We start from the raw sequence: 25212 nt of genomic DNA, 5'->3' as shown, positions 1-25212 counted from the left end.
ATCTTCCCTCATCACACACACACCCCAAGCTACTTGAGGGTACATAATATATAGGGTACTTGCACATTCATGGTACATTACATTCTCGTTTTTGTTCATGTATAGGACGGGTTACAAGTTTTTTGCTTTTAGTGTGCACTCTCAGACAGCACTACTGAAGGTTTTTACCAACCCTACCTGCTCCCCTGCAGGGGTTTGCCCTCTTTGGGCAAACCTCTGTGTGTGTGTGTGTGTGTGTCACGATTTGCCATTACCACAATTATCTTTGGCCTGCCTTCAACGAATTTTCTGTGGGTTGTAACTCCTTAGCGGCTTGTCTCTTGCAGCCAGAACTTTTCTCACTTCGAGGCTTCTCTCTGCACTGTTTACATAATTGTGTTCTTACTCTGTGTTTCCCCAAGGCTGATTCCCTTGATTAGGAGTCCTTTCATCAGTTTTGAGGACTTGAGATGGTGGGTACTGAGGAGGGTCAGTGAGTCACTGAACAACTTGAGAGGGTGGGTCAGCCTGACCTAAACTTCGCCCATATTCTCGCATAAACCCAGAGTTCAGTCACTCAGGAGCTTAGGTGGCAGAAAAGCTGTACCGTACCACAGCAACAAGGCCTCGGGGCTGGGGATGAGGGTGACCTGCGCCTCAGGGGCCTGTGGGGCTGCGGCGGGGGGCGCCCCAAGCCTGTAGTCACTACGGTCGCTCGTGCAGTGCGGGGGAGACGCTCCCCTTCGCGAGTGGAGGGTACGAGGCTGAAGGAGGCCTCTCCATGCTCGACCCCCTCCGCCTGCTCTGCCCTCCGGCGGCCACAGACACCAGCGCCCCACGTCTCCTCACCCCCAAATCTCGCGAGGCTTCGCCCGCCGTCCCGCTGGGGGCGTGGCTGGAGAGCCCCGCTTCGCCCCACCCCTCGGGGAGTGACTGCCCCCCGTCGTCTACGTCACTAAAAGGTGCCCGGCGGCTCGAAGGCCCCTGGGGGGCCTTGAAGATGACGTCGCGCTTTTAGGGGTGGCGGCGGCCGCCTGTAAACCGCGCCAGCGCGGTGGCAGAGCCTCCTAGAATTCCCCGGTGGGAGCGGGGGGCAGGCGGGGGGCGCGGACCGACCTCCCGCGGGGGGCGTGGCGGGGGCGGGAGCGCCGCGGCGGGGCGCGCCGCCCGGCGGGTGTGCCCGGCTCAGGGTGCCGGCAATGCCTGGCTCCCGGGCGGCGCGGGCGGCGGCGGCGCCTCGGCGGCGGCGTCTCCCGGGCTGAGCGGCGGCTCTGGGCCCGCCCGCGCCCTCCCCGCCGCGCTCGCCCGCCTCCGCGCGGGGTCCCGGCCCCCCCCCCCCCGTACCCCCCTGGCCCGCCCGGCCGGGGATGAGGCGGTGTGGCGGCGGCACAAAGGCTCCGCCGGGGCTGCCCGTTCCCTAGCGCGGCCCAGCGCCCCCGGGCCGGCCCCGCTGTCGCCGCCGGCCCCCGCTCGCCGCCTCCCTTCTTCCCTCCCTCCTGCCTCGGCCCCCGCTGTCCCTCGCTGGGGCCGGGCCGGTGGCTGCCGACCCCCACCCTCCCCGGCCGCCCGTAGCCCCCCGGGAGGATGTCGGAGAATCACGAGATGGACAAGATGATCAAGGTAGGCAGGGGGCAGCGGCCTTGGGGGGCTCCCCGCCACCGGCCCTGCTCGTCCCCTGCCCTGCGAGGAGTGTGTGGGCAGCCCGGGCAGGGCCTGGCGGGTCCCGGTGCCCCCTTCTCTTAGGGCTGCGGCGTTGCCCCTCGCTGCCCCACCACCGGGCCCGGCTGCCCTGGGGGTCGCCACCTGCAGCGCTCCGGTGTGGAGTGCCAGGCACCGGACACGGGAGCCAGAACTGCCGGCAAACGGCTCCCAGGGGATCTGGCCTTGGCGGGGGTCGATGCTGGGATGTGGGGAGCAGAAGCGGGGCGGCAGGGAGCTGGGGTCTCTGCCTCACAGTAGTCCCCGGCAGCTGAACCATCTCCAAGTTCCCTTTGGGATGCTGTGATGAAAACAAATCTGGCGTGTGGGATGTTTGTGTTTTGAGTGGCGGTAGAGCAGCTGAACAGATTCAGGATTTCTTTTTTTACAGCGGGAATCAGTGTGTGAGCTTAGTGCTTCCCCATGAGTCCCCTGGTGACCCAGCTGAGCGGATTTCCTGAAGAAGCTGCGAAAACCCTTTGGAGATAAAGTGACAATAAAACAGTGTTTTAAAGACGTACTGTAGGTTCTTTACCCAGCACAAAGCATTCACTGTCACGGATTCTGGATCCCTTCATAAAACTTACTAAAATAAGATGAATGACTTCCTTAGGGATCTAGGTAAAAAGACCCTGTATCTTGACATTTGCCACTTTCGTTAGCCCTGTGTTCTACCATGGTGGGATTTGTCTTTACAAAGCTCATTGGGGGCAAAAATCAACACAAGAGAAGTAGCAGCGCAGTCTTGTGTTGTTGAAAACTGGATTGATTTAAAATATATGCCTCTTACCTTTTGAACTAAAAAAGCCCAAAGTAGAAGAAAGCTGAAGCACTGTGTTCAAACAACCCAGGTTGTAATTAAACTATAAGATCGAGTATCGAAATTGTATACTGTCTGTTCCTGCTTCATTATCAGTCTTGGCATAGTGCAGGTGAAGTGGCTGTCTAGAAGGTTTTTCAATTATTTCTGTGATATTTCATGTGAAGGCTGAAGATCTGCATCGGAGCTCTCGGCAGTTAAAAACAAAACAAAAAAGCCAGAGCAGTTGTGTAGGGACAGTCCTGTATCTGCCTCCTGTTCCTCTTAGTTTGGAGGAGTTCTGACTGAGAACAGACTCGGGGCAAATCTTCTGGGTTGTAGGTATTGTCTGAATCTAAAACATCATGTAGTGCTTTTATATATTATGCTGCTTTCTCTGCTTCTCATGTACTTGGTTATTGTTCCAAGTTTGATTGGTTTTCACCTGCGTCTGCAAGTTTAAGATCTGTGATTCAAGATAGCGATTGCTGTTCAAGGTAAACTAGCCAAAAGGCTGCGTGGTGGAGGTGGAGGTGTTGGCATTTCACTTGTTGAATTTGTGGAGTTTGTGCAAGCAGCAGTCTGTATGCTTTTAATTGACTATAGTGAGTACGCATTATTCTTAAAGTACCTTATTTCAAACCTTTTCCCATTGGTATTGAGTGGAAACTGAGAAGGACCTGAGCTTTCCTCCCAGCAGTCCTGTTGCATGCCTAACCCTGTCTGAAAGCAGCTTGCTGGAGATCAGGCTAAGAGAAATCAGAGAGTCCTGCTTTTCCAGGCTGTTAGCATCCCAGACTGCTGACTCTGCATGGGAGGATGCTCAAACCGTTGTTTTAGGTACCCTGAGCTTGCTGAAAGGGTATTGTGCCATTGAAGAGAACTCAACTCTCAAAGTTGGTGTGAAACTTTTTTTGTAATTGAATACATTTCAAATTAGTTTATTCCTTTTGCTCACTGGAAATTAATGTAAGGAGTGATCAGAAGTTTAAAGTTCCTTTAACAGTCGGAACAAAAAGGATTACTGTAAGAAATTGCACCACTGCAGATTTTTTTTGAAAGCGCTCTCTCCAGCACTCTTCTGCCTTCTGTTCCCAGCCGCAGCAGATTAGTTCCAGCTGACCCGTCAGCCAGTCTACAAGTTCAGTGCTGTGCAGCAGTGCTACTGGAAGGGGATTTATTCTCCAGATGTGGAGCTAAGTATGGGATACTGTACCCTTGGCTGTCTGCATCCACTGTACATTAATCTAAATAAGGAGGCAGGGCATTTAAGCTTACCAGTTGAAACAGCTTTCGATCTTTGTAAAAGGCTTTTTTTATATTTGTACATTTTTCATGGTGTTTGAGTGTTACAAACTCATGCCGATTTGCAGCTATATAGTCTTGGTGCTAGGTTTGGAGCTCCTGTTTCTGAACCAGGAGATTTAAGCAATTCTGTACATCAGTGGATGTCAAAGTTCTCAAATACTTTATTTCATATCGTTAGGAAAAGGTGAATAGTGTTTCTTGGTCACTATGTGGTTCATTTTGACTTCTAAGTTGTAAAGCTGCTTTGGCATGAAGATTAGAATCCAAATAAAAAGGCAGAAGCGAAAAATGTTGAGTTTTTTTATTTACAATAATGGCATATGTGCAGAATAGGAAAGAGGAAATTAATTTTATTAAAAATGGACTTATCTGTGAGTTGCTGCACTTCAGGAGTTGGGAACTATCAGATCTTACTCTCGCTCCATTTGTTTCGTAGACCACAGACTTTCCAATTCCCAGTCGGCTTTTCTGTTCCACATATTCAGCTGGAATGAAGCGAGTCGTCTCTGTGCCATCTCTGAAGTGGCGTGAGGCAGCAGAAACTGTTCAGTCAAGACTGGGCTTGTATGTGGAGACAGGATCTCTTTTTAGACCAACCTGTGCAGTTTGAAAGGGTTGGGTAAGTTTTGGGGCAGGCAGGCCCTTTGGTTTTGGAACAGGAGCAGCAGGCTTTAAAGCCCTATAAAAAAAGAATGAAGAAATTTTACCACTTCATTGTGATGTTGCTGCAGCGTAGTTGGGCATTTGCTTCTCCAGTTCAGTGGCTTGACTTTCTTCAAAACTGAAATGCTAGGTAGGGTCTTGAAAGCATATACCGAGGAGATACTCCCCAGTCCAGAGAAACCCTTTCCCTGCTCATTAATGCTCTTCTGAAATTGTGTTTTCGCTGCGCCTGTGATGCCTTCAATTCTCTGTATCTGAATATCAGGAAAATGAAATCAGCTTTTCCCTAATATGCATCTCACGAGTGAAATTTTTTAGTTGAATTGCTAAGAAAGTTTATTTGTGCTTCTACTTGAAAACAAACCATGTGCAATCCACTATGCTTTTCTTCCCCTTGCTTTTAGACCCCTTCATAAAGTCTCCAGTAAACTTTAACTTTTTCCTTTACACCGTTCATTCTAGTCATTTATGATTTATGTAATACCCGTTCCAGGCTGTGTTAAAAGGCAATTTTTCCTTTCATAGCTGCCTTTTGCACTTTCTAATCCCTTCAAATCTTGCCTCAGATACCACCTTTCCTCTTTTGCTTTGTTTTCAGTTTGTGTGGCTTGAGGTCTGGCTCCAGTATTAATACTGGAGTATCCAGTATTACTGGCAATAGTATTAATCCACGACTGTTAGCGGAGACCAGCGATCCCAGGTTACGAACTGCCATTTTCCACACCTTAGCTGAAATCAGGCACAAGTGTTCTCTCTTTTCTTGTAGTTTGCAGCATGAGCGATTCCTGAAATGCTGCATGCTTTGAACCGAAGTTAACAGAAGGGGAAAATCTGATCAGAATAAAGTTGCTTTGCAAGCAGTGGACTCTTCCATTCGTTTTTCTTGTATTTGGGAAGTATTTTTACCTGCTTGCTTATGCTGGCTTTTGTTACCAGCTCCTTTTCTTGCAATTTATCAGAAAGCCTGGCTTTTGGAAAAATGATCCTGAACATAGGCAGCAATGTTCATAAAAGAACAAAGGCAGGGTCTGATGGTGTGTATGACTTGGCGACTTGAGTTTGCAGACATTCCCACCGTTCAGCCGTCTCTGTTGTTAGATCACCATCTGTGTCACAGCACATGGCAGCGGCGTTAATCAAAACGCTGCGCGCCGAAGCTGCATTTGCATCCCGCCTTGTGACATGTTTAAGCATGATAGCACCCGAGCTGTGTCATAACAAACCCAAACCCTGTTTATATGGATTTGGACAAAAGAATTATAAACATGCGCCTGGTTCATTACCAGGCAAGCTAAAACTAGTCATGCAGGGTTTAATTTACAGTATAATGATTCTAAAGGTTTGAAAACCCTGAGAAAGCAGCGAAATAATTTTCCACTGTACTGTGTGGCCAAAACCCACATAACAATGCTGAAATTGGGCCTTTGTGTTTGGTTGTGATTGATCATTTATAGGTAGGAAGCTGGATTGAGGAGTCAGGGCGGGGGGAGAGTGCCCCTGATACGCTTTCTGTATTAAAGGCACAAGATCCCATTTACTGTTCTCAATAACCATGTTTCCAAATGCCAGGGTGAGCAGTCTCAGCAGCACAAATGAATTTTAAATGGAGATATATCATTATGTGAGCATTTGTGTTTATGTTTATTTTCCTAGGTGAAGCAAAACTCCAAAGCAGGCTCTTTCTCTGCTCACATATCTTGCAAATCAGGACTGCTGAGCTGTTGTTTTTTGGAATGGATGTAGTAATACTTTTTTTTTTTTTTAACTCTTTCCCCTCCCCCTGCTTTCTTGAATAGGAAACCTCCATTTTAGAGGAGTACAACATTAACTGGACTCAGAAGCTGGGAGCTGGGATCAGTGGTCCTGTTAGGTAAGACAATACACCTGCGGATTTGTGTGTAATCTCAGCCCCTTTCGTTAGCTGTGGAGAAGTGAGTATGTATTTTAAGTGTGCTAACAGCAAAGCCGTGTGATATATACTCTCTTTATAAACAAACATAGGCCTCTATGTGGGTCGTAGCTGATATGCAAACGAGCTGTTGTCTTATACAGGGTGTGTTTGAAGTACAAACTCTCCTCGCCCCTCTGCCTTCCCCTGTCTCGCTGCTGTATTCCTGAAGTAAAGTGAGAACAGGAGTTGGTTTTGAAACGGTGGCAGCAGAAAATTCTGCTCAGACACCTTTGTCCTTTTGATACAAGTGTCAGCGCAGTGCAAAGGTCGCTGCTCCCGTCTATGGTATCATCACTTGGGGCATCAGCACTGCGTGCCCGTTAGCTATTTTTACCAGCTATTTTTTTCAGATCATCATGTGAGGCCAAAGCAGATAGTGCCGTGAGCTCTGCATCTCAAACCAGACTTGCCTGTCATGAATTTCTAACCCTTGCAAAGAACTGGATGCTTTCTGTAAAGCAAAACATATGTTCCCTTTTCAACAAGCACTCTCCCTTTCGGGAGCAGGGATTTGTGCACAAGCGCTGGAAAACAAATGTCTGCGCCTTTCTGTTTCTGGGCGCTTGACAGGGTGATTGTCTTCTGCCACCATTTATCTTCCTGTCCAGGCAGCTGGTTTCTCCTCATCCATTTTGTGTTGCTGTGTTGCCTCTGATCTTTGTTAAAATATCCCTTTGTGCTTTATTCTTTTAGCTGCCTGTTAATATGTGGGTCCTTCCCTCTGACGAAGTTCAATTGTTTATGTTAAATGGGGGAAAGAGAGAGAAAAACGTTTGTGGCACAGTTGGTGGCCTTGCCAAAACAAGGATTTCCATTCAGAAACACTTTATTTGTTGCAGACTACACCCTTCATTGGAGATGTTCAGGCTGCTGCTGTGTGGTTTGGTTTTTTTCATCAAATGTGTCTCTTCAGGCTGAACGTATAGAGTGCATTCTGCTTGTCTGCAGTTACCCATTGCTCTGATGTACTTTTTCTGCATTGTTGAATACATAACTTTGTGTGAGGTGTTTCTGCATAACGTGTTTGTTGTGGAAGGCTGAACACTGAGGCTTTCAAGCTGGGACGTGGTGACAGGTGCCCTGTATATTCCAGATTGCGGGCATTCCTGTTATTTCCCATGCGGAGAGCAAACTCATAACTACAGATCAATTGCTTGAAGTGTCTCTTTAACATTCTTGCTGACTGAATAATTTTATTGCTGTAATACCAGAGTCTGCATGAAAAAGTCCTCTCAAGAACGCTTTGCACTGAAAATTCTTCTTGATCGTCCAAAAGCTAGAAATGAGGTATAGTTTCTGTTTATACTGTCTGCCTTCTGACACGCTGCAAAGTTTGCCCTTTTGGTGAATTGTTGCAATGGTTTTAAAAAACAAAACAAAACAACCCAACCCAACCCTGTGTGTTCTGCAGATCTTGCTGTGCAAGATTCCTTGTGTTTGATCCTCTGGCCTTGCTGTGCTCAGTTCCTATAGGGTGAGGTGGTGGGTGAAACAGGGGCTTTCTAACTCTTGAGTTTGCTTTAGGTGTTAGTATTATGTTATATGTACAAGTGCAATGTATAAAACTGCATTTTAAAGCTGGTGTTCTCCCTACATCCCGTGTCAGGTAACATGACTAGTTTAGAATGAATTTTGTTTCCATACATCTTGCTCTTGGATGTCACTACCCTAAGAATTGGCAAGAATGCTTCAAGTCGCACTCTAAATGGTATGGGTTTATCCGTGTAACTAAATAAGCTCATTCGTACTGTTTGTGACTTACTGTGGCTGGCAAGAGCATGCCAAGGTACCAGACTGCCAGTCCTTTGAAAATGATGGGCAGTCATTCAAGCTGTCGTGAAAGAAGTGTTAATTGTCCTCAAGGTTTAGGCAACTTCCATTTGTTGTTACTGAGCAAATTCTCATTTAAAATTCTCAGGGGAAAATAAGCTGTTTACAAAGAGCATCAAGCCTCAGCTTGATTTAGAAGTCCAGGTATGGGGAAAATACCTTAGGTGCCTGTTACAGAAAGTCAGAACAGGAGATGATGTTCCATGTGTTGTGAGTGTTAGACCACTGGGCCATAAAAGAAACTGGATTATGGAATTTCAGGTTTTATTAATGGATTTTCAGTTTCAATCACATCTCTCTTGCTACTTTAAAGGTAGTTCTAGGTTTAAATTTATTTTAAAACCCCCAAGAAAGCTAAGGTTGGGCTTTTTCTGGAACTCTGCTGGGTTAATTCCATAGACTAACAAATAGGTTGGCAACATATGATCTTTTTGTCTCACTTGGTCTAAGCAGTGTAGTGGTTGGTCACTCATATAAACACTTGTAGGCATTTCTTATTTTTTGAATAATTAGAAATTGGGTGTGACTGGTGCTGAGCACAGCTGGCAGCACATGGGCTCGCATGTGCCGTGGTCTTGGGGGCAGAGGGAGGAGCAGAACTGGTCAAGTGCGTGTCACTGTGTACAGTAACGTTTCTTCCCTTCTCTTCAAGGTACGTCTGCACATGATGTGTGCAACACATCCAAATATTGTTCAAATTATTGAAGTTTATGCTAACAGTGTGCAGTTCCCACATGAATCCAGCCCAAGGTAAGATTACATAGGGTGATTCATTCCCACAGCTTGCTTTCCATGTTTAGGCCAAGGTATAGTGAAGTTTGGTTGTTTTTTTTTTTTTTAAAAAAAAATCACAATGTGACCAAAATGAATATTTATAGAGTGTTCCAGGTATGTTATTTATACTTCAGGCTAAGCAATGGTTGCTTTTTCAGTGTCAATGCCCTGTCAATGCCCAGACCTTTGCATATTTAAATGAATTTGTATCCTTCACTGCTGGTTTTGAATACATCTTCGTTTCTTAGGTTTTTCATTGATTCAGTCTGTGATACCTGCATTGTCTGAGAGCGTATATTAGCTTCTAGTTCCTGTCCTGCTTTGATACTGCTGTAGTAGCTGGAATTGAATTGTAACCTTTGAGCCTCCTTCTGCTTTCAACGCACTGTTAAAGCAGGATTGGAGCTGCGACTTTTGTTGCTACCTAGAATCCTAAAGAGATTCTTTTCCATGATGGTGATGCCTGTGAGCCACTGGGAAACTCAGAGTGCCAGTCTTCATTTAAAAAAAAAAGAAGAAGAAAGAATTGTTTCTAAAAATATTAGGTTCTGCCCTGTAAACTGTTGATACGTTGTCCTGCTTCCAATGAACACAGCAAAAAATGAAGCAGGCTCTTTTTTCATATATTACTGTTGTTTGGGATAAAAATGTCTTCTAGTTGGATATTAGTTGAGGAAAAAAAAAATCAGAGCTGGGAGAATTAAAGACCTGAGACCTCCTGTCTTAGTCTGTTGTATCTGACTTTGCTGTGTGGTGAGAACAACTAGAAGTTAGTTTCTGGAGTATCTAGCAGTCCTGATCTCCACACTTCCTATTTGTTGTCCTTCAGAATTATGGCAATAAAACTGTAAATTAAAATAATGAGGTACAGTAGAGTATCCCGACTCAAAAGCATTCGAGATAGTTACTCAGCCTTCTGCTTCCAAGTTGCCGTTAACATCTTTAGCCCCTAGGCAGATCGGCACATTTGCAAGGATGGGTGCAGACGGGTTTACGCAGCGCTCTAAGCCACCTCCAGCCTGGAAGCTGTTTAGCCTGTTTAATGCAAGACTCTGCCTGCTGTATTATTCCTTGAGGGCAGAGTTAGGCACTGATGTGTCTAAATGGCTTCCAGGTCTGAACTGGCTCGCTGGTGGAAAGCATGGGTGGAACTGGCATGTATCTTGTCTGAATACATCCATGTAGGCATCTCCACGGCGTTTGTTCCAGCTGGATGTGGGAGCCCAACATGAAGAGCGAACTGTGAATTCCTGGCTGGCAATCAGCGAGTCAGATTGTGCTGGGAGCCAGAAAATCCAGCAGCTTATATGCTTAAAGGCAAAATTATGGAACCAAAATAACTCTTTAACAACTGTAGGAGAAGCATGTCCCATATGTCTCTCTTTTGGCCTGCGTCAGTAGATGTGAAGTATGCATTATTAGCTTAGCAATTCTGTTATTTTCTGATTATTTTTAATATAACAAAATGAAATGCTTTTGAACAGGGCTCGGCTCCTAATTGTAATGGAGATGATGGAAGGGGGAGAGCTATTTCACAGAATCAGCCAGCACCGGCACTTTACTGAGAAGCAAGCAAGCCAAGTAACAAAGCAGGCAAGTTAACACCCATGTATAAGCAAATCCGTGAATGATAATGGCTAAAGTATTTAACAATTTCTTGGGGTGGGGGGGGTGGGAAAAAAGGAAGCTAAAATAATCCTCAGTTCTGATCCAATGATCATTGCCTGCTTTGTTATAACCTGACAATGCCAAAGTTTTAATAGAAGCAAAGAATTTGAAGGTGTGGGTTAGTTCTTCTGGGTTGGGACCTTGCTGTCTCTGCTGTCCTTAGCAGTGGTTTTCCTAACCTGGTCTACACGACACTTCATCAAAGAGAGCTCTTTTCTTGCACAATCTTCCTGCTGTATCGCTCGCTGTTGTTCTGAAAGTGTTACCTCCAACAGTCCACAGGCTTTCACCAGACCCCGAGTGGCTCCTGAGCTCCAGTTTGAGAATCGCTCTTGGCCGTGACACAGACTTGGTGTTTCTCTCACCTCTTGGATGGGGTGGCAGACGATAACGTACGAGTATCCTGGGCCAGTGGTTTTCAAGCTGGGTTTTGTATTTGGTTTTATGGAAGTCCTGTCTATCGTGGAAGATAACAGGAGGAATGTGGCACTATAGTGCATGTTTTCTGTGCTCTTTGTTCTGATGTTATTTTTCCCTCTCCATTTCTCTACGCAACTCACTCTTGAATGTTGTGGTTTATAGCCTCCACGGTATTTATTACTAGAGGTTTTGGTGTCCATCAGGCTCTTTGTTGCTTAGCAGTGCATCTGGTGTGATTAGCTTATATCCTGCTAGATTAGGCAGGGTGATGAAGCAGAAGGAGCTCCATGAGATTCAGTGCAGGGATTCCCAGCATCAGTTCCTCTCAGTTCTGGGGTGAACTTGTTCCCTTTCACTTCCAAGCTGTTTGATGACTTGTGATGCCCAGTCAGAAAGCTTGGATTAACGGGAGCATTGCAGGAGAGATGGTATGGCTGTATGTTGTGATAGCCTTTCCAGGGAGCCACAGCAGAGAACCAGCAGGTTGCTGTGAGGAACCACAAGGCAGAAGGACCTTGCTGGCAAAATGGCTGAGCTCTTCTGCATGGGAATTGGCACCACAGCATGAAGCTGAGCGCTGAGGTTGCCATCGTTTGCTTCTTGCAGAGGTTATATTGGCTTTGAAACAAGAGAGATACAAACTGTAGGTGAGAGGCTATACTGGAGATACTAATCAGTAAATGTCCTGCTCCCACACCAGTGATAACTGCAGTGAACAAAGGAAAGAAAACATGAGACACGATATTACAGCATTTGTTGTAAATTGGCATGGCTGTTTATGAATATATCTGTATCCCAGTCACTTGCTTCCCCTTAAGCTGGGGAAATAATATTTGGTACTGAGGCCAAAAAGAGGGCCACATCATTTCATCTTACTTTTCTGTCTCGTGCTTTGACTTGTTTCTAATAAAATGCTAATTGTGCTGTTATCTTTTTGGTTTCATCTGACAAAAGAAATTAGGTAGACGTACAGAATTATTCTTGACAGTTCATTTTCATGTCCTTTGGGCTGTTCGATTTTGACAATGCAAGGCGGTCTTCAGGATTAACATGTTGGGGAAATCTTTTACAACTGTACCAAAAGACAAGACTTTGACTTGAATTCCAGCTGTGTGTATGCTTGGGTTATCCATGTCCCAAGTAACTCTTCTCTTTAATGTTTATACAAATGGAGTTTGAAAGCAATGTTGAAATCTTTTTCTTTCATCTAGTGGTTCTTCATTGTTGTCTTGAACGACGGGTCTTAGTTCCTTATACTCAGTAGTAGTTAAAAACTTGTCACAAAGCTGCCTTATTTTCTCTGGGAACGTGTTTGTATTTTTTTCTGAGCTCAGTTAACCCTAAAGTTCTCTTGTCACAGTAAGTTGCAGTCTTCTAAGACTCATCTCAGTGCTTTACCCGGGGTACTGTGTTTGGGTAGGATCCTACAGCAGCCCGTAGGAATACTTTCCAATAAAGGGTCATGTGGCTTTGCCTTACTTTTGTTTCAGTGATGCTGTTTAAGTATTTATGCTCTGGTTTCCTTTAAGTGAATTGCACTTTCAAATGTATGGTCTGTAGAGCTTTCATGACTGGGTTACAGGTTTCTAATCCACGGCAGCATAAGAAGCTGCCTCTGAAAGAGTTAAGTCATGCATTTTTGTGTTAAATCCCGTTAAATGAATAAATTGCAGGCAGTACCATCAAGAGTCGAAGAATAAAACTGCCTGAATGTTGACTCTGAAGTCAGTAACAAATGCAATAAAATATGCACTGAAATGTTGAAGCAAGAACTTGCTGTTGACTGTTAAACAGAATGTAATTGCCAGAGAGTATGCAAGCAAGTGTAGTGACCTTGTAGACCTAGCCCAGCATATCAAAGGACGCTGTTGTGATCTGTTCCGCTTCTGGGGGGCTAATAATGCCCCGTGTTAATCAAACTAAGATGGTTGGGAAGCCCAGTACAACTTAGCTTTTATTTTCTGTTTACTTTAAGTGAAATGCAAACTGAATAGCTTGGTGGATTTCGTTTCCCAGTCGTTGCTTGACTGCAGTATTGTGCATTATGGCCAGGCTTGTCTTAACTTGGAATTGTACCCAAGTGAAGTGAAAATGTTTGGGGTCTAAGCTACGTTTGCAATGTCCTTTTTAAAGCTAAAGTAACCATCCAGGCTAAAGGAGGAGTTCTGTAATTGTAGTTGATTTATTGTGCCCTTTTTCAGATAGCTTTGGCTTTGCAGCATTGCCACTCACTAAACATTGCACATAGAGACCTCAAGCCTGAGAACCTCCTCTTCAAGGATAACTCTCTGGTAAGGTGAAGACTTGGTATTTGTTTACTGCTGAATTCTGTGAAATGGCTCAATAGTTGTGTTCAGGATAGTTGTAAAATGACATGGATGCGATGTTTTGGTGACAAATAAATGACTTTTCTTGGCTTCATGCTTTTCCATACTCTGATCTGCTTGGAGTACAGGCTGTCTGTACTGCTGTTGTTAAATACGGGTCAGGTTCTCCACCTCAACATACAATCCTGCTTTGCTGAGGGGATGATCGCTCTGCCGCATTTCCTCCCTAGGTGTCATCAGGATGTTCTAACATGCATTATAGGTTCTTTAACGTGTCCAAGCACCTGCATATTTCTTCTCTTACTCATAACCACCCTGCATATGCAGTGGGCCCCCTACAATGTGCTTTATGCTTCCCAAACCTCAGAGGGGGGGCTGCCTTTAATCCAGAGCACCCAGGAGTACAAAAATGATTGTATCAAAGATCAGTTTATGACCTTTTAGCTTCTTTGTGGAATGGTAACGGTATAAAAACAAAAGAGTGCATGTGGCAAAGGTGAGTATAAGGTGAGAAATGTGTATTAGAAAAGCTGATACAATCAGATTTTGTAATGAAACCTCTTTTCCTTGTTTTAGGATGCACCTGTTAAATTGTGTGACTTTGGATTTGCCAAAGTAGACCAAGGTGACTTGATGACACCACAGTTCACTCCGTATTACGTAGCACCTCAGGTAACAAATGATTACAGTTCTAGGTTAGGGGGGAATCATGATCTTAATTGCCTGTGCCTCCATAACCACATCATTTTTACAAGCCTTTGCTGTCCTATTAAGGGCTTCTGGGTGCAGGATAGTATAGTAGCTGCCTTTCAAGGTGGAATGTCATAGTGATCTATTGATCACAGCAGGAGATCATGAGGCAAATTTCCCCGACTGTGTTCTTAGCCCTCACTGATTGCTGATGCCTCCTGACTCTCCCAGGCCCAGCTCCCACCAGAGAGACTACTCCAGGATTTTGACATTTGGCCTTTAACAGCATTAAAGCAGTTGGTTTGGAAAAACCCCATGCTTCGCAATCCTTCTTCCAGCTCAGGCTCATTCAAGGTTACTATTCAAGGACTACGCTGAAACAAAAAGCTTCTGTAAAGGCAGTTGCTCAGAAAGAGGGCAGTGGCACAGGGTTACCTGTTCACCTTGCTTGGCCCCCTTGTCGGTATGCATGAAGGCAGAATCTATAATTAGACAGGCTGGTTTTTGAAGTGCTGCTTTCCCCGCTGTCTTTTGTGTGTTGTGTTGGAGTCCTGAAGAAAATTGCAAGAGAATTGCAGATAGTTAATTGCAGTACGGGGGTCGGCAGCCTTTAATGACTAGGAAGAGCAATTGCAGAGAGCAGACCATGAGGCTACAGCCGAGTGCCCTGAAAATGCCTCCTCAACTGGAGCCTGCTTTTGAAGACCCTTGTACATTACAAAAAGTTTATAAACCAAGTGAACTACCAAACCCATAGGAGGCTTTTCCTGAGCATATTTAAAATGAGATTTTTGTAGAAACCCAGAAACACAGGTTTGATCAGCAAAGGACAAATTTGATGTGATTTGTTCATGGGAGAGGCAAAAAGGGACATCTCTGGGGCAAGGGTTACCCCCCAAGCACACTTAAGGTTCTAGTTCCAAAGCATGGAAGTCTTAGAGGTTTTGAAGAGGTGTGAGCAATTGCTTTAATTCAGGCAAAACCGGAATTTTCATCCAAAGCAGCAAAATATTTTAGCTGAAATTTTCCCCTTGTAGAAAGCTTCCAGTCTTTCTTAGGAAGAACAGTTTGAATGTGGCAGTCTTCAGTAGCTGGAAAAAGTCCACTGAATAGAAAAACGTCAGACATCTTTGGCATAGGCATTGCTGTTTGTGGTGCCTTTGTAGATGAGATGTATTTTGTGTTTTTATTTTTATTTTTTTCCTCTCATGGCAACAGGTATTGGAGGCACAAAGACGGCATCAGAAAGAAAAATCTGGTATTATCCCCACCTCTCCAACACCTTACACTTATAACAAGGTAAGCTATGAAACAGTCCACAAGTCAGTATCTTTAAAGCACGGTGTCTTCCCCACCCCGTCGGTGTACCGCAGAAGTAGTCTATAGACATGGTTTATCACTTAAGGCAATAAATTTTATTGCCCTGAAATTATACACTTATGCCCAGGAGCAGTAAAGGTGTTCTGATCTCTGTGACAGGAATACTTTTAACTAGCCAAATATCTCACACGAGTAAAAAGCAGGATCTGTAGGAAACAGCAGGGAAGAGTCATGTTGCTTGCTATTTTGTGTACACATGTATGCTCAGCTCGAAGGCAGTGGTATCTTTAGGGCTTTATTTCTTGAAAGTGTGGTTCCTTTGGCTTTTCTAAAGGGAGTGGCCAGGTATATCGTGGTATTTCTCCCCTTATATGTATTAGTTTCAGACCAGGTTTTATTCGGTTGAACTGGCAAACTAGAAGATAATGATCTGTGCAGGTAGCTGTCTTTCTCAGTTTGGGCGTGACGCGCTGAATGGCGGTGCTGGCTCTGCATTCTCGCTGATAGAGTGGATAATGAAATGCACACTTGGTCCAAGCCTAATTGATGATCCTCTGATTAAAGGAAAAGTATACAAACACTATCATAGGAGCACTAAATATTAACAAGATTGTGGAGAGAGTGGGATGATTGTGCTGGAGTGTGACCACGTGGGAAGTTCTTTCACCTCCACAAGAGGCTGGTTCAAAGGGAACCTCTTTCCTGCTGTCAGCCAGAGTTCCTGGATGAGCAAAGCACTATTTAGGCTGTCTTCTTCAGGCAGCTGTGGTGGTACCTTGTCTGTATCGGGGATCTTCTGCAAAATGGCCAACAGTGTATTGTGTTGTATGTAGCAGCAGCCGTGGGCAATAGCAACTACTGCTAGAGTCTTGGCAAAGTTATGACAGAAAGTGTCCGGAAAGGTTGTACTCCTTTTTGGTCATTCCAAGATATTTTTCTCCATGTTACCGTCACTGTCTCCTGCCATCTTAGCAGTGTTTGAACCACCGAGTGTTCTTTCACAATGTCAATGTTGATTAAAGTCAGCTGGTTTCTGATTGCAATGCTAAATATCTCACTGATTCCAGCTTCAAGGATGGTTGTTTAACCCACCACATGCAGGAGAGGTGGTTTGATACATAATGCTATGTTAGTAACCTATAGAGAGCTAAAGCAAAGATGGGCAGAGATAACTTTCACTCAATTAGTCCACACGGGTTTCCTAATCATGAACCTGCCTTCTTCAGGGTTATGGTTATCTCTTCCCCATCCTGGAGAAACAGATGGATGACTGAAGCCAGACACTTCTTATATAAAGAGTTTTCAGACAGGTGCCAATAGTCTTTTCAATACAGAGTTTCTTCTGCCCTCTCATGTGAACACCAGTCACAGGGAAAGTTGTTTATTATACGTTTTGAAAGGCTCACAAGGCAGGGTCAAGAATTCCACTTCTGTGGATTGAAGCATATTTGCTCTCCAATAATAGCCCTCTCCAAGGGAGGAGATGCAGGTCCAGAGACACCTAGAAGTGGTTGCTCACTGTTCATGTTTGTAACAGTTTGAAAGCTGTTTTGTTCTTTTAATGAACCAGAGAGCCCTGGCCATTGCACCTGAAGCAAAATATGGGTCATATTCTTGTACAGAACAGATGAACCTTGAAAACAGATACCAAATGGACCTGAGAACGTTCAGCTGCCTTGATCTTCTGGGGTTTATAATATGATACAGTGGTTTTCTTTTCATGTTAAAGACTTGATCGGTCACTCTGAACTGCTTTCAGCCACGGTGGCACTCCCTGGAAAGGCCACTGAAAGAAGTGGCCTCATCCTTACCTTGCCAAGTGTGACTCACTGCAAAAGCAGCATCTGGCATATGCCTAGTTCCCTGAAATAGACTGTGATGTACTCCCAGGTACACTGTCCTTCCACAGCGATTCAGAACCTGAGGGGAAATGCCTGTGATCCACCTTCACGATCAGCAGTGCTCTCCCACAGATGTAAACTGGAGGAAAAAACCACATCTTTGATTCCTGAGTATTCTTATTAAAATGTGTGTGTATTGGATCAAGTATGACTGTGTATGTCATAGCTGGAGAAGGTTGCCTCTTGAGAAATGGAATCTGAGAACCATACCCACAAGGAATTTAGACACCTTTTTCCCACTTACGTGCCTAAAGTCCCGTTGATTTCATTAGAAATTGTCTCCGGTCAATTAAAAAATGTTGAGAATTTTGGTACCTAAATAGAAATTCAGACTTCTAGAGCTATCTGAGTTTGGCTTGAACAGCTTGCTCCAAAGCATACGTATGTGGGGCAACTCATTGATGTTTCTTCTGTTATCAGCATCCATGTTTTTTGTAAAAGCCAAAAGCTTTTTGATATAATGATCAGTATGAGCTGGTCTGAGTGTATGCCCTCCAGAAGGAAACAGTCTCACCTTTGAGGGCCCCTTCCTGGGTTGGTGTGGATCCAGTCAAAAACCCAGTTATTGGAGTCAGGGATTTTGTGTTTGCTGAGTTCATCTGTGCAGCTTCACCAACGCCGGTGCTGGCCTAGTAGATGGTGGAACATACAGTCTGGGGCAGGGGGTGGTGGTGCTGGCGTTGCTTCAGGTGGCAGCTGTGCAGGCTTCTGCCTGTGTAAAACAATTGCAGAACCTCTCCAGTTTCCCAAACCTGCCCTTGTCTTTCCAGAGTCACCTGAACCTGACTGGAGTTCAGGCTTCTGCTTACACTTGGCTTTGTGGTCCTGTCCATCCTTGGGCTGGCATAAACCCTTGGGAGTCCCCCGGAAGACTGATAGGGCTGGAAGCTGAGCTAGTAAAAATAAATAATTAGCTGTACAAATGCTAGCGTTGGCACAAAAGAAATACTGGGAATGGGTGGCCAGGGTCTGAGCAGGTCCTACCAGCCCTAGCCTGCACCATGCCATAACCAAGTAACGACAGAGCTGCAATATTAAGGATTCGGTCCAACAGAAGCTTGAATTGAAGTCTGGGCTTTTATGGTCCTATTCCTTCTTCTCGAGTAGTGTCTGTGTTGCGTGAACACGCAGTGAGGCAGATGGGGAATAGATCTGTCTTTTGGCTTCTTAACTGAGCTGGATTTTGGCTGATCTACCTCCTGGATGAACTTGTTCTGTATCATATCAGCAGTAACAGTAGTGCAAGGGCAGGGGAGGGAGCTCCAGGCTGGGATGGGAGGGCAGGAGGGAGCACAGCCTAAGCAGCCGTGAAATACTGCTCCTGGCTTGCTGAAGCTTCTTCATCTCCATGGCTTTCAGGAAGTGTGGGTTTATTTTTGGGTTTTTTGTTTGGTTGTTGTTTTTTTTTCCATTACAGACATCTCTGATTAAGTATCTCTGCTAGCTCATTTATTTGATGGTGTTTCTCTCCTCCCCCCCCCCCCCTTCTAAACAATGACTGTATTGTTTTATGTTCTGATACTGAGAGATAGGATTCAAGTATCCTGAGAGATGTAATAAATGCACAGCTTGCTCACACCTCTGATGCGCCAGCTGCTTCCATACAACGTACCATTGCATAGCACAGAGTTCCAGGAGCGCTTTCTGTAAACAAGTTACTTTTGGGTACTGAAAGTAGTTTAGCTTGGCAACATGGAGTTACCTTGTGCTTATGTATTTGCCGTGTTTATCCGTGAAGGTCTTCAGATGGACCTTCAGGAGGAGGCTGAGCTGTGTTTCTGTTTTAGGGACTCACATAGAGCTTTTAACATAGCTACACCACTGCTTGCTGCAAATTGCGCCCCAAAGTGATCATTTCCTTGCTTTCAGAGCTGTGACTTGTGGTCCCTGGGTGTCATTATTTACGTGATGCTGTGTGGATACCCTCCGTTTTACTCCAAACACCACAGTCGGACAATTCCAAAGGACATGCGGAAAAAGATCATGACAGGAAGTTTTGAATTTCCAGAGGAAGAGTGGAGCCAGATCTCAGAAATGGCGAAAGACATTGTGCGAAAGTGAGTCAGTTGAGGAAAATGTTGTATTGCTCTTTGCTTATATTAAGAAATTGGAAAATCACTTGAAAGTGCGTTATCACAAAGGGCTTATTTTTCCAAAGATGGGGGGAATTGTCTGCAGCACGTACAGCTGAAAAATTTTCTACCATATTCAGCACAAATGAAGTCTGGTAAATATTTCTCTTTCCCTCTCTTTTTCCTCCCCAACTGTTGTGTTCTAATCTTGATACCTCTCTGAAGTTGCTAGAGAGCATTGTGCATTTAGTCTTTAAGGGGAATGGGTGCGTTACCTTGCTTCAGAACAGTATAGACCAGTGGCTGTCACATCTGCAAGTGCTCTCCAGGGACGTATCTCCTATGATTTTGTTTAAACCCCTGTTATAATTGGAGGGCATTTAGGTGGCGTAATACGGTCTTGTAGATCTGTCCCTTAAACCCTTTGTGCACATAATACGCAGTGTAAAAGGAGTCAAGAGAGAGGCAGGGAAAGGGAGGTGAAGATCCGTCACAAGGTCTATGGGGTTTTGCACTGATGTTTTATTCTAAATGCTAATGGAAGCTGTTTTTCATGCAGTGCACATCTCTCAGTTGCAAATGTTTCAAAGACAGTGATCCCATGGACCTGTTTGGAAGCACAATGTGGCACTGATTAGGTCTTGACCTCACTTGTTTTTTAAAATGTGAGAGGGACTTGCTGCCTTTGCTTGTATCGCCAGAGGGACTGGAAGGATAAAAGCAACATAAAATAGAAAAAATAGATCCCTTTAATAATTTTAAACTGTCTCCACTAATTTACTGTAAAATCTCCAAGGACTTTAACATTGTTTGGAAAGGGTGCCGGGACCTGTTCATAGCAGCGCAGGAGAGCCCACAACCTTTCACCACACAACTTGTAGATGATGTTGCAATGAAACTTCTGTTTATACCAAGGTCAACTCTTTATTGTCACTCAGAAGCTCCACAGTCGATAGATTTCATTGTCTTTTAAAATGACCATGAAACTCAGCTCACAGAACGTTACTTGGATTCAGTTCACTTAATTCTCTTACTAACGTTATCAGGACTCCCTTTCCTGCTTGTCTTTTCCAGCCAGTGAGTCTGGATCTGTGTTTATGGTGCAGGAATACATTTAGACACTATATAATTCTGGATAAGTTTACATTTTATTTATGTAAACTGCTATTTGTAAGGAGTCTTGCTTCTGGAGGTCATATTTTGCATTCAAGCAGCTGCTTCCTTTCAAGCATGTCGAGCTGATTTCTGACCTCAAGCTTTATGAGCTGGAGTGCTTGATAATAGGTTAGGACTTTGGAAAGCTACAGAAAAGGAATGCATGTGTCTTGGGTCTTGTATCAAAACTGAACTGTTGTATCAAAACTGTTTGGCAGCATGGCCTTGCAAGTGAAACTTAGGAGCTAGCCTGTGGTCCTGCTGACATTTTGTAAAAGTTATTTCCACTTTCTTGGTACATTAAGCAATTCTGCTTTGCAGCCGGGAAGCTGATTTAGAGTATTGTCTAAGAAAGTATGACAAACTCATCAAGTCATTCTGTTTCTAATTCAGACTCTTGGGATAACTTGTCAGCACTCTGCGTGAAATTTTACTTTCTTATTAAACAGTTGTGATTATCCTGAGAACATGAGTTTATCTCTTTCTAGGTTTTCATTCTAGTGAAATGTAATGCCATGGGGTTTTCAGAGATCTCAGAATAAAGTTCCTTCTTATTTTGTGGTGGGATAGCATGCTGAAGTGTCCGTTACTTGAGGCTTTTGCAGGGGGAGAAAAGCTAAGGAGTTGCATGGTGAAAGCACTTAATTCAGCAAACAGGTTTCCAGGTTTGAAACTGCCTTTCTTCACTGTGCCCAGAGTCCTTGGTTTGAGTATAGCCTGTCACGTGGACGAGCTCTAGACATGCATTTCCAGAGAGTGTCGGTCTGGATCTTTTCCAGTTAATCTGGAAGATCATTTCCCATCTGGGAGGATGTGAATACAGAGTTCAGCAGTACACAGGTATTACTCAGTGCCTTTCTCTTACACCAAGTTGCTGAGTATAACTGGATGAACTGTGATAACGTTAAAATCACCACAGCGAGAGGCAGTGAAGCTGGCAGAAAGCGCTTTTGGATCAGCTTAATTTTGAGTTGTTAGGAGGAGTTTCTTTTTTGGCCCCTCTAATGCTTAGAGATTGCTAAGTGCTCTGATCCCAGACAGAGCAGGACATTGTAAATCAACAAAGACCTCTTTACAGACTGATTGATTCCTCTCCCAGGCTGCTGAAGGTCAAACCTGAGGAACGGCTGACCATTGAAGGTGTGCTGGACCATCCCTGGCTCAACTCCACCGAGGCACTTGATAACATCCTACCCTCTGCCCAGCTGATGATGGACAAGGTCTAAACAACACCTTATTTTATCAAGAATGTTGCATAGGAGAGCTGGATAGCTCTTGGATGGTTTGAGTGTTTTCCTTCACGTGGTGTTATGCAGATAAAGAGCTCCCCTTCTGCCTTAATGAGAGCCTGAGATCTTTGTAAGAAAATGGAGACGGTTCCATTTGAAATTTGGGTTAGGAGGAGGTGCTCCAAGATTGGTGGTAAAGAGCAGCCGTGTGCTAACAAGTAGAAAACAGAGTGTGGTGGTAAACATGCCTGAGGACTCTCCCCTGTAGGTCTTTTCTCTTTTTTTCCCATGTTTTATATCTGACCACAGCTCTGACCTCATTATTTGCAGTAAATGAATAGCCCTTCTTGCTTGCTTTAAACTCTGCTCAAAGAGGAGTTCAGTCAGCACTCTTAAGCTTGTGAACATGAGAAGTAGAGATGATGCTTTGTCCTGTTTAGCCCCTGTGAGGTCAGGATATATTGTCCCACAGTCAATTACTATAGTTCCAATCACGTCATGCATAATTCAAACCTGATTTTTGTTATGCATTTCTAAAGTAAATAGGATTTTGGCGCATATCTTTTTATCTTTTTTCTTTTTTTTTTTTTTTTTTTTTTTTGTCCATGGCTAACATTGTCCATATGTTGTTCTTCAATTCACAAAGAAGCTAATTAAATCAAGTGCAACTCTTGTTTTTTCATTCCAGGCAATGGTTGCAGGCATACAACAGGCTCATGCAGAACAGCTTGCAAACATGAGAATCCAAGACCTCAAAGTCAGTCTCAAACCCCTGCACTCCGTCAACAACCCAATCCTGCGCAAAAGGAAATTACTGGGGTAATTCTCTAAAGCTCCTTTTGAAAGATCAATGTACAGGCAGCTGTGATGCCTGGAGAATGACTTCAAGCATGTTACAGGTTCCTTCAAGTATAACCGTGCTCCTGAATTTCTGATTTGCTTGACATGCTCTTCGTGCTGAAGTGTGTTGTTGGGGGTCGTTATGCACAATATGGTTCTTCCAAGATACGCCAGTGAGGGCAGGAAGGAGGTGGGACAGTGTTATTGTATTGTACAGGTACTGGAACAGACCCCTTCTGAGAAGATGGGTCACATGTTGAGGAAGGTAAGGCAGACTGGGAGAAACAATTCCAAGATACTCTTTTTCTGATCCTGACATTTCTTTACTGAAAGAGTCAGGTAATCTCTCTTTGTTTGAGTTACCTGTCTGAACAATAGGATAATGCATTTTAGGATTATCCTTATTTGAATTAATTTAAAGGAATATTTATTTTTCTTCATATTTAAAGTGGTCTCATAATATAGGACGTTGTTATAATTAATGCTAATCCACCTCCCAGTCCCAGCCTTCCAGAGAGTGAAAGAGTGTGTTATACTGGTGCAGTTATGCAACAAGTAACGAACTTGAGTTGCATTCAAATTCTAATTGTTTCCTCCTTGTTCTTTTGCAGCACTAAGCCAAAGGATGGTGTTTATATCCACGACCCTGAGAATGGAAGCAATGATTCCAACGTGGCTCTGGAAAAGCTCAGAGATGTGATTGCTCAGTGCATTCTACCACAGGCTGGTAAAGGTTGCCACTTTTAAGAAAGTTACATTCCTAAACATGCAAGACACTGACTTTTTACTGTGCCTCAAGATCAGTCTGTGTCAGTGGTGAGGAAGGATAAATGAAACTCCTGTTGTCCTAGCCAGTCTCAAGAGGAAAGTGTCTGTGGACTGTAATTTTGGTGCATGCATAATATTAGAGTCAACAGTGACATGCAGAGCTATTAAAATAACTTTCAAACAGGAGTGCGCTTTCAAACAGATTCCCTAGTTTGTGCGAGGCGAGGAGGAATGACTGCAGCACATACTGTTTACTGAAGCTCTGAATGTTGCTGCGAGGCAGAATGACAAACCTCCTGTTTATCTTTGTTCTCCTAAATAGGAGAGAATGAAGATGAGAAGCTGAATGAAGTGATGCAGGAGGCATGGAAGTATAATCGAGAGTGTAAGTTGCTGCGAGACACCCTTCAGAGCTTCAGCTGGAATGGTGAGGAACTCCTTCTCTTCCACAGAGAAGCGCTAATGCCGGGTGAAAGAGGGGAAGCAGTGACCTTCTTCTTGTATGGAAGTAAAAAAAAAAAAAATTCTTGAATTTGTACCAAACTGATTTAGGTTTTGCTACTGTTTCAACCCTTCTGCCAGCATGAGTGTACTAGAAATTAGGTTGACAGTTCTGCCTTAAAATTTCTCTCTGAGGTTCAGGTTAGAGTTTTCAAAGGCGCTGAGTCAGGTAGGAACATAATGGCACAAGTGGATCATCGCTTTAGAAATCACTTCAGCTGTTTTGGTCTGGTTTCCTTCCAGCTCTTCATTACCCTCCCTCTGCTGAAGGCTGCTGCCCTCATCTATGCAATCACAGAATCTCTTCCACTTGCTTTGGATAACAGAATTGAACGAGGCCAGCTGCCTGGGGAGCGTTCAGATGGCTCCTTGACAAAACAGGGTGGCAGAGGTGTCAGCCCCCAGGAGCCGATGCTGATAAATATAAGGGGACCAGGGGCATTGGCCAGGTTCACAGGGCTTGGTCATGCCTCTTCTCTCTTTGTTTGGTTTGATTGGTTTTAATTTAGGTTTTTGAGTCCTCATTTTTTTCAGTGGAACTAGAAGTTGTAGCTCGTTTTGATTCCCTTGCACATGTTGTCCTAAGTTTCAGTGTGAATCATTGTTTGGTGTTCAGTGTGTAACTCCAGCCACAGTTGCTTTCCTCCTTGTGCCCAGCACCAGATGACTACCTGTTCTTTTCCTTGCAGGCAGAGGATTCACAGATAAAGTGGATCGACTAAAACTGGCAGAAATAGTAAAACAAGTTATCGAAGAGCAGACAAACTCCCATGACTCTCAATAGCTGGAGCTTCTTAATCTTATTTTTTTTACCATTTAAGATTTATTCTTTAACTGTAAAAAGTATTTTTATGTAAATTAATAAATCATAATTATTTCATTAAATTTCCATACTGCTTGAAAATGCTGTACAGTTGTAGATACAAAAAAATCATTGGTACTGTAATATTTTTTTAAAACTCAGTTCCTTGAGGTATATATGATCACTTATGTACTGTTAATCATGAGTCCCCCAGACGGGGCAAATTATATTGTTAAAGACCATTCTTTTTCTTAATAACCAGTTGCAGAAGCTGCCTTCCATCTGCTATACATACAGCCAGCTGCAATGACTATTTATGTGAACAAGACAGCCACAGTTTTTCAACACCCTGCTGAGTAAGTACTTGAAGCAAGTGCTGTGAAAACTTCATAGCTACCCTTTGCGCCTAAATTCTGCGTCTTTATGTAGAGGCAACTAAATAGCCTTCTGGTTTTGCTAGACGACCCGAGAGCCACACTGGGCCTCACCAAGGGCACCTGAGGCCACACGCTTGCTG

At 44.2% G+C, this 25212-nt stretch overlaps 1 protein-coding gene across 4 annotated transcripts; it reads left to right on the top strand.

Annotated features, from left to right (window-relative positions):
• The first annotated feature begins 1073 nt into the window (after positions 1–1073).
• Positions 1074–24953, top strand: MAPKAPK5 (MAPK activated protein kinase 5). 4 transcript variants are annotated; one of them, XM_027787035.2, is made up of 15 exons: positions 1076–1599; positions 4221–4403; positions 6244–6317; positions 7610–7685; positions 8881–8978; positions 10487–10595; positions 13292–13381; positions 13994–14089; positions 15326–15406; positions 19198–19385; positions 21655–21775; positions 22473–22603; positions 23236–23357; positions 23715–23819; positions 24583–24953. In XM_027787035.2, the coding sequence occupies exons 4-15, from the start codon at positions 7617–7619 to the stop codon at positions 24675–24677; spliced, it is 1305 nt and encodes a 434-aa protein (XP_027642836.1). In that variant the 5' UTR covers positions 1076–1599; positions 4221–4403; positions 6244–6317; positions 7610–7616; the 3' UTR covers positions 24678–24953. The 4 variants fall into 4 exon arrangements, with proteins under 4 accessions (XP_005237660.1, XP_027642836.1, XP_055652891.1 ...); XM_005237603.4 differs by lacking the exon at positions 4221–4403 and having other exon boundaries at positions 1074–1599; XM_055796916.1 differs by lacking the exon at positions 7610–7685.
• The last annotated feature ends 259 nt before the right edge of the window (positions 24954–25212 follow it).

Source organism: Falco peregrinus, chromosome 2 (genome assembly GCF_023634155.1).
Source record: "Falco peregrinus isolate bFalPer1 chromosome 2, bFalPer1.pri, whole genome shotgun sequence".
NCBI lineage: Eukaryota > Metazoa > Chordata > Aves > Falconiformes > Falconidae > Falco > Falco peregrinus.
The sequence above is the reverse complement of the archived record's forward strand: the minus strand, read 5'-3'. Positions and strand labels throughout refer to the sequence as shown.